Below are 9,367 nucleotides of genomic sequence, written 5' to 3'. Positions count from 1 at the left end.
GCGCTCACTCGTTACATCCTCCACAAGAAGCTTTGTCTGAAGCCGGAGGGATCAATGCGGGCGGCCATGTCGGCTTTTTGTACAATGAAGCTGCTTATTTCATATTTAACAAGCAACTTTATCCGCGGCAGGGTTCGTGTATTTTAATGCCACGTGTTGTAAAAATGTTGGCATTTTTTTAGCCACCTTGATCAGCTGTTTAGTCAAAGAAATCTGTTTTACCTCCAACAGGAAAAATGCCTTAAATGTCCGACCAATCCAGCGAGTACTTAACTGGCTGGCTGGATATGCGCTCGGTATTTAGGCAGCTTAATGAAGCCTTAACCACGCGTTCGTCCCCTGGTGGTTGGCAGACTGCTGGTTGTGTGATCAGAGACGCTGCAGCCGAGCTGCGGTTTAAATGTAAATATCGTTGACTATCAGGTTTGTTTAATTGCGGCCACCAAATCATGATCAGGATCAAAATCCAATTAATTGTGCAGCCCTACTCAGGACTGGAAGACTGTTTAACTGAGGTTCGGGTGGGACAGTGTAACACCAGTAGTTAAACTAACCAGTAATGCCCCCCCTCTATGTAACCTAGGTCAGGTTTTTCCCCTGCTTCCTGGTGTGGCTCTCAGGCTGCCTCTGAGCAGCGTCTCATTGAGAAGAGCTGAATAAAGATCCAAAGTCGAGCTTGTAACGTGTTACCGGCTCAGAGTTTGGGTGGGTGGAGGCCTTAACTTTGTGTCTCTGCTGTCCTCTGGTTGGAAACCACTTTTCCCATTCTTCTCCGGCTTCAGGTTTGAGTGGAGAAATGATGTCCTTCCTATGTGGGATAATGTGGGCAGTTAAGCTGCTCGCCGGTTGTATGGCTGACTAACCTAATCTCAAGTCCCAAGTGAACCATCGTTAATCACAGCATGAAATAGTTTCTTTTCTAGTTTGAATTCACACAACCATCAGTGGTCTTTGATGGCTCCTTTCCTCCCAGTTTGAGGCCTTCATCATCTTGCTCAGCTGTGGAGTCACGGGGAGGCATCACTTGCTGTAATTGGGCCCATTTTGCTTGCATTCATAGATACAATGCTGGGCTCAACAATGAATGAATAAGAAATCAGTGCAGGTTATTTTTGCTTTCAAGCAAATAAACAATACAGCTGTTGTGTTGTGATCATAGTAGGAGAAACAAATGTTCTTCTGAATGCAATGCTGGTATGCATGAGCTGTGGCAGCACAGTAGGCATGACTGATCCAGCTTCTCCCATCTTTCTCTGCATAGAACTCCAGCTTGCATTACATTTGAGTGAATTTGCTCCTGATGAGACCCTTCAGGCTGTTCCACTGTCTCCTGTGGAACTGGATCATGTTTCCCCACTGTGCTCAGCTCCGTCCTTTGTCTCAGTTATTGTAACTCTGTCTTGACTGATATTTTCTGCACTGATGCCAGACAGCTACCGCACAAAAACACGCCGTCTCATTTTCTTTGTGTCCTAGTTGGATGATGCAGAGGAAAATTGTACCGACTTAAGAACAATGGGGGCACTCCCTCTGACTGGAAGCTGGATATTGGAAGGATATGAAGTACAAACTAATTTCATTTCGTGGAGCAATTGGATTTTCTTTTTTGTGAGAAGAACTGCTCCTTTCAGAGCCGTTTTGCTTTCAACTTGATGTCTTTTAGGCCAAATAACAGGCTGGTTTTTCCCCCTGTGATGGCATTATTATAATTTGACACTTCAGTGTTGGGCAGAGTGCATTCCAGTTGACTACTTCTGAATGAGACGCTGGATAATTGTGTTCAACTTGTGCCTAACAGTGCTGCTTTCTGTCTTCCTGAACAGCCAGGTTTCAGCTGGACCCTCTGTGCAATGTTGTTCTGGAATTATTCTGTTATTTTAAATGAACCACAATATCTGTGAAAACCATCCCACTCATCCCAGTACCAAACATGTCGTCATGCTTTGTGTTTGTGTGTCCTGTGTAATGGCTTGCTGCTGCAGGCTGAGGTGTTCCTAGTGGTGCTAGCATGCCATGGGTGTGGCACTTGGTGCTAATGTGTGTCAGTATGAATCAAACAATAAACTGCATTAAGGGCTGATTTTTCAGCATGTCTCTGTTGGCTTTGGGCTTCAGATAGCTGAGATCAGATTATGTTTCTTACTAATATCAGAGAAAGAAATAACATTTGTCCTCCATAACCAGGCCTGGTTTGGGTGTAAATCAATGCTAATCCATCCTGCATCCTACCTGACCTGTCAGCTCTCTCCAGCCAGCAGAAGACCATCTTACCATGACTCTTGTTTTGTCTCTTTTAATCTTCGTGTGATTCTCTGCTGAATCAGCAACGTTGCATGTTCTAGACAGTCAGTTTCACCATGAAGCGAAACATCATGTTGTGTTGTGTATTTTCAGCCTCGGGACGTTATTGGGCAGCAGAAATGTACGATAGATGTCACAGTGTCATCGAACAACTCCGGGACGCAGAGTTTTAAAGTAAAAAAGTTACATAATTTAAACATGAAAATAATAACCGGAGATGATTTAGTCCAAACAAGTCTAAATACAGCAACTGACAGCAGTAATTAAAGGGATTTGCTTGCACAGGAAACTTTCAGCACATCTCAAAGCTGACCTGCAAGAACCAGAGCTCCCTATATATCCCTATACTTTTTTTCATGCAGCTCTGGAATATTTCAGCAACTCTTGCCCTTATTCACTGACATTAGCTGCACAAAACAGAAGAAAAACAGCAGTATTTATCAGAATAACTCACAAACAAGAGAGGTTTCAGATGTTTGTTCCATCCATCCCTTCAATGTTTGTCATTTTTGACTCCGCACCTCAGAAATTTTTTTATAATAAATAACTGAGCACAGCATCAGCATATCTACCTGCAGATATGCTAATAGGTCCTCAAACTGCAGCAAAACAACCCTGAGGGGGATGAGTTTGCTTTAACAGTGGTACGTTCCTGATTCATCTAAATCCTGGTGGCGTGTGTCAGCTGAAGGGGAAAAGCCCTCCATACAAGAAGATAGCAACACAGTGACACAGCTCAGACTCCCAGCCTATACAGCTGTTAATCCAAAGACAGTACACTGGCAGTCCATCAGACCGCCTCAGTCTGATTCTTCCGATGCGCCCAATCGTCTGCATTTACATGCATGACGTAGCAGAGAACAGCCAATCCCTGTATGTAGACAATGTGAAGCTTGAGCTCACAGAGATGACTTAAAAAAAAAAAAAGATGGAGTAAATCCTGCTCAGACATGACAGCTGTACTGGTTTTATTTAGTATAAAGCTTCAAAACATTACCAGGCTCACATCTCTGAGGATGACAGACGAGAAAGTGTCAATGGGAGGAAGCTCCCATCCTGTATGCAGAACGAAACACAGCAAAGGCAGAAATCCTTCAGCTGAAATGAACCTGTTATTCTATCAGAAAGCAACACACACGTGGTGTGATTATGTACGGCGTGATATTCAAACTTTCACAGAGTTAAACCAGTTAAGGCTGGTCTTACAGGGGTATTAATGTCTGTCATCTGGGAATAAACCCATCCTGTCCCACAGATTACAGGAAAGAGAAAGGTCACTCTAAAAGCCTCACGAGAAGCATTTAGCGTCCTGAAGTTTTTCAGACTAACGTCCAGATCCGCCTCCAAAGACCGGCCATTTTCCAAGGCGGAGACTTCTCTGCAGGAATATGAGCAGAAAAGTGTGAAGCACACAGCACGTTTTCACCTTTAATCCCTGAATAAACAAGCCAAATCCTTTCAGTCTTCCTCTTTATGTGATTTACTTAAACAGGTCTGGATTTGTTCCGTGCACACTTGCTGCAGATCTCTGCAAAGGCACGACTTCTCGGCATGACTGGCGTTTGCTTTTCCACCTTCCAGACATGATCATAACGTCAGTCTGAACATAAATATTCATAAATAATCACGTCAAATTGACTCATTTCACTAGTTTCCTGGTCTGGTCGTCAGGCTGCAGAGCGTAGCCTAATTGGATACCTTGGCCTTTAAGCTGGTTTCAGACCAGCAGATTGCTTCCACGCCCACCCCCTCAACACCCCTCCCCAATCCCTCAAGAGATTTGGAATTGAAGGGTGCTTACTTGACATCCCATCAGTTGGCGGCTCACTAACAAGTCGGCCATAAACCTTTTTTCTCTCTTCGATTACACTAAGTGCACGGAGGCCAGATGCGACCCAGCAGTCATCTGTTGGCTTGCCAACCGAGTCACTCCAGGACTGGTGAGGGCAGGAGGAGGAGGAGGACATGGGTCACTTGGGGGTTCCCTCCCTTCAGGAATAAAGCCATTGTTCTTCATTAGAGCAGGAGACGCTGCTGGAGGGGTTCAGACAGAGAGCACGTCCATTTCCACACCTGTTCTCCATCACCGGGGATCCTAACGGCTTGACTCTGAGCCAAAACACACTGCTTACAAAACTGGATGTTTGTCCTTGTTACTGGAACGCTCCAAGAAAAGATGTGATGTGATTAACTAATAAATCAGATAATAAAATAATAAATCGTACTGATTGATATTGATAATTATCAAAGCGTTGGAAAAAAAAACATTTAAAATGTAATACTGGAAGTGCAGCGCTGCATTTTCTGCTGTTGCATAACAGGGCCATGCACCTTCACTGGTCTCATGATTCGATTCTCCTGCGATTATCTCATTTGATTCGATTCAACGATGCGTCACGATGTGTTGCGTCCTCCGTTTGTTCTCACTGCACTTTGCTTCTTTCTTCAATCAATACAAGCAGTCAGATCATTCTGAACTCTTCTGTACTTCCAATTATATTAGAAATCAATCTTACTGTCCTGATATTAACGAACATCATAAACATGTAAACAATCATGTTATTTCATCTTCATTATTTCAGAAAAAGCAGCTTTCTAGTGACGAGATTTCTTGCAGTGAAGAAGGACTATTTGTCCATCCAGACTTTCCGTAGCCAGTTTATTCTGAATAAAGAGGAAGTTAAGATGTTTCATGTGGTCCAGAAAAGGATTTTCTGCAGGTATTCTGGTCAGTATGGATGGATGGATTCTGGTCAGTTTGTAGTCATACACAGATCTTTTTGTTAAGGTTGTTTTATTCATTTAGATTGTTTATGCATGCTAAGCGCTAGTCTACCAATGCTATTTTCCATAAACACTAGCCTTACAGACACCCTGCACGATGCCGTCAGCAGCCGGACTTCTTCCAGACTAATGTGTGCATGGATCCAGGTGCTGCTATGACTGCTCTACAGGTAACTACATGTCTACTAGGGCTGGGACAATATGAATATGAATCGCCACCCAAAAACATCGGAATCAAATTTGGGACAAAAGCATATCGTCACAGTCCTGATAGAGAGTGTCAGTAATTACAGGCTTCGTGTTTGATTCTTTGTCTGGACTGTTCATCCAGACTTAGACTACAGTATTTGAGGTCCAGCAGCACAACTGTTGGTGGTTCCACTAGAACGGCTAAAAATGTCTCCCTTCTTGGATCCACGTAGAGAAGAAACAGACTTCTTAGAGAAGTTCAGAGAAGATAAAACCCTCATTGTTACAGAGCCTTTTAGCTCTTTAACATACAGTATCAATATTCAGGAAGGGAAAATATTCCCTTTTTAGGATCATGAGCTCTTTAGCCCACCGTCCCTGCATTAGTTCACACTCATGATTGAGCCACCAATCATCACAGTTTGAGTAAAGATGCCAGTTCATGCACCCTTCAGATTACATGTGTAGTAATGCACCCGTAAGCAAGCGCACAGGAAAGCAGGCATGTGCAGAATACAAAATACAAATCATGAGCCCACCTAAACGTGAAACAAAACTTTGCATTCCATATTAAACCAGATGTCCAGGAGGCTGTAGATCAGTGTGACAGTATAAACTCAACGTTCTCTATGTCCCGTGACGATATACTTATTCACACTGAAGAGTACACACAATGCAAACAAACAACTCACATTTTCTGTGTCCATCAACAGGAAACATGATGCAAATATCACATGTACAGGAGAGGCAGAACTGAAGCTGTTATCCAGCATCATCCAAGATCAAACTGACAGGACTGTGCAGGTCAGACGGAAGTCATTAAGTCACAAGAAGAAAAGATTTTTCTGCTTCTAATAGCTGCACATCTAACCATTCCACCAGAGGAATAAAGGGTGATGCATCTTCCAGTTAGTGACAGACAGCTTTTCAAGCCCCGCTAAGCTTACGGTCAGTGTGCTGTGTTTGCACTCTTTAATAACACCTGTAAAGCGCCGTCCCCTGCTGCTCTAAGCTCATCATCTCAACTACAACCCAACTTAATGCCTCTATAAAGGAATTGCATAAAGATGATTAAATTGCACATTAATGGGTACATTAATTATAACAGGAGCTTGACACGTCTGCAAGATCAGGATTTGTTTCGGTCAAGATGCTTCACTTTGACTGAAATATGCCTTCATCAGAATTTTACTTTCATGTTCAAGTTGTGCATGTAGCTGCATTACAGGCTGTTTCATGAATAAAGAAAACTATGTTTTCAGAGTTTCTAGAAATAAAGATGATGGCTGTTTTAGCCAATCCTTCTCTTTAAAATGATCCATATCTGTATTTATGAGATTTGATTTGTCCAAATCAGGGATCAGTTCTGGTCTTCTGGAGCCTGTACAGCCGTGTCCCTTCTCCAACACACTTCTTTCAAGTGAAATGTCTTTCCACAACTGCTTGTCTAGTTGTGCTTAATGATCCATTTAATAGCATTTGGTGTCTTGAAGCGAGAAACATCTAAAACTTGAAGGACGGTGGCCTTCAAGGGCCACAACTGGGCAGCTCTGGTCTAAGCAGTCAAAGCTCAACATGTCATAAAAGTAAAAGTGATTTTTTTACATGCATTTCATCTGCAGTACATCTTCCTAAGCAAGCTCGATCTAATTTTAGTTGTTGTGAAGAGGTTTCTCCGTTCACAGCACCTGGCCGCGTTCCCACTGGTTTATCTAAATCAACCCGACGTGTGATCAATGGAGGGAGTTGCTCTCGCTTTCCAACCTGTAGAATACAGTTTCATATTTGACAAAAATCGCAATAGCAACTCCAGGATGATGGACACAGAGGCATCATGAATTTCATGGATTTGTAGCGAAGTGGAGGGGGCATTGGGGGGACACCCTGAAATACTCGGCACAATGTGAGCTTACAGTATGCAGCTGGTGGTAAATAATTAATATGCTTTGTGCAAATGCACCCTGAGCTTTGTGTGAAATCAGTGGAGCCATTACCATGAAGGTAAAGGAGCACTGTTCTGTCCAAAGAGAGGAGCCTTGTTTACTCCCACACTGACTTGTTGGAAGCCAAAACAGGAAAAACAACATTACTGTAGCTTCATTTTAGTGGATAAAACTGGATTAAGCCTTTTGGATAATCCACAATGTGACAAATCTGGACATCTGCCTCTCTGTCAAGCTCAGTCTCGGAGGCTTGAACTCTGCAGAAAAATTTGATCTTTCTACAAATAGGCCTGCACTGAATACATCCCAGTAGAAAGTTCCTCATTATGTAATTGACTGGATGTAAACAGAGGCTGCTTCAGGCGGTGGAAACGACGCACATCTCTTCACATCTTCACTGTGTGAATGGTAAAGATAAAAAACAACAAGCTAAACGTGCCTTTCTGCGGCTCCCAACAACACACGGCTCCATCCACTCTCAGATACTAAACATGTGATTCTGCAGGTTTCCAACATCAGCTTTAAAATCCTGTCGCAGTCTTCAGCCACAGCAGCTTTATCTGCAGCTTCTGCAAACCATGGAAGTCAGATTACCACAGCCGCGTGGAAATCTTTCATGTTTTCATGCAAATCCATCTCCGGTCTTCTAAACACACATCCTGAAGCAGAAGAAGCTGGAAGGAGAACATGGGTGTTGCGTCTCCTCCCTGCAGGTGCGTCTCTGGCTTCTGCACAAGCTGGAAACACCAAGCTTAGCAGGTCTGGATAGAGGCTCAGCTCAAGTCGGGGATCTAGAGCGGCTCTTTGGCTGTGTGGCAGATGGATGACCGGAGGAACGCGCACAGAAACTCCCATTAAACCTGGAAACAGCGCAGATTTGCGGACTGTCATTGCGCCGAACTGATCCAGTCAGGCTACCTGCTGTCTGCAGTCTCTGAGTTAGGATCTAAGACTCACGGATGCTGAACGTGGACACGTCTTGATAAATGAACAAAGTTACGGATGGAGTTTCCCCACGAGCTGCTGCATAATGCAGGCGCACGCGCGGCTCCCTGAGATCTACAGCAGGGTCCGTTCAGGAGATGCCGAGCTACAACAACTGTGAAATGATGCCACAAAGTGTGTGCACCCCCAGCCCACCCAGCAGCTGCACACGGATGGATGTTTTCCTCCACATCACGGTTTTCCATTCAGGAGTTCCCAGCTGTGAAGCGCGAGACGACTCCGCGCGAGGCGTCCAAGCCGGCCAAAGTCATGCATTCACCGGGTGCTGCCTTCAGCCAAACCCAAGCAAATCCGCCGTTTGTAGTCAGAATTTCAACTTTACGAAAAGGTCTTTCCACTTACTCAGCGTGAAACATCCAAAATGCTGCGCCGCGCGCGTTTCACACATTTACCGACAAAACGCCACTCCTCCACATCCACGTCCGTGGAAATCAGAGAACTGGCAGCGTATGCCGTTTAGAAAGGATAATAACACCCTACCTTTGCGAAGAGCCGCTTGAAACAGGAATAAAAGGAGAATAGTCGCGAGAGAGCCGCTGCCAGTGTTCGCCATGTTGGACACCTGCTTCAGTATGGCAGCGCGAGGCAGCGCGAGGCAGCTTCACCTACAGCGGGACTCCGGTAATGAGATGCAGGAGGAGGGAGGCTGCTGGCCTCCACAGATTCACCCAGCCCCACAATCCTCTGCTTCCCAGCTGCCATCAACTTCTAATGGACGCAGTTTCAAGTGAGACCTTTTAAAATAACTCAAAAAGAGAAATATTTAAACGTTGAGCTGCAAAGATGACATCTGTTTGTAGTACTGTGGAATGTTATTTATTTATTTATTTGATTAAAGCAATAAGCTAGGACATATCCATTTACATGTAACTCTTTCAGAGTATCAGGGGCAGAAATAAATTTTCGGGGGGTGGGGGGCTCAGAGCCCCCGTCCCTAGCTTCCACCCCTTCTAGAGATCGTTTTAAAACACTCAGACCATTCACCATCCAGCTGTTCCCCTTTTCTGCCATCATGTCCCACTTGTTCACCAGTATTTAAATGAAACAGTTTATACTTAGTGCTCTGGGAGTGCCCTCTGGGTGTGCAGTCTGGGCGTGCGCTCAGGAGCCTCCATGACGTCACCCGTAGGTTTCTGCAGAGCTGA

The 9,367-nt window shown here is 44.4% G+C and overlaps 2 protein-coding genes across 2 annotated transcripts in view; one reads left to right on the top strand and one right to left on the bottom strand.

Moving 5' to 3' along the window:
• The window catches only part of LOC306761476 (E3 SUMO-protein ligase ZBED1-like), a gene marked incomplete at its 3' end in the record, with an annotated part of 25,917 nt that extends 17,344 nt beyond the window's left edge, over nt 1–8,573 (top strand). The window contains exon 4 of the mRNA XM_079247663.1: nt 8,412–8,573. Within this exon, the coding sequence (XP_079103789.1) occupies nt 8,412–8,573 (162 nt within the window). The remainder of the gene's footprint in view (nt 1–8,411) is intronic.
• The window catches only part of cadm1a (cell adhesion molecule 1a), a 486,946-nt gene extending 478,109 nt beyond the window's left edge, over nt 1–8,837 (bottom strand). The window contains exon 1 of the mRNA XM_079248263.1: nt 8,703–8,837. Coding sequence (XP_079104389.1) covers nt 8,703–8,775 — 73 coding nt within the window. The 5' untranslated portion in view covers nt 8,776–8,837. The remainder of the gene's footprint in view (nt 1–8,702) is intronic.
• Between the last annotated feature and the right edge of the window lie 530 nt (nt 8,838–9,367).

This window comes from Telmatherina bonti (genome assembly GCF_933228915.1).
Source record: "Telmatherina bonti genome assembly, chromosome: 10".
Classification (NCBI taxonomy): Eukaryota; Metazoa; Chordata; class Actinopteri; order Atheriniformes; family Telmatherinidae; genus Telmatherina; species Telmatherina bonti.
Note: the sequence above shows the minus strand (reverse complement) of the source record. Positions and strands in the feature narration are given on the sequence as shown.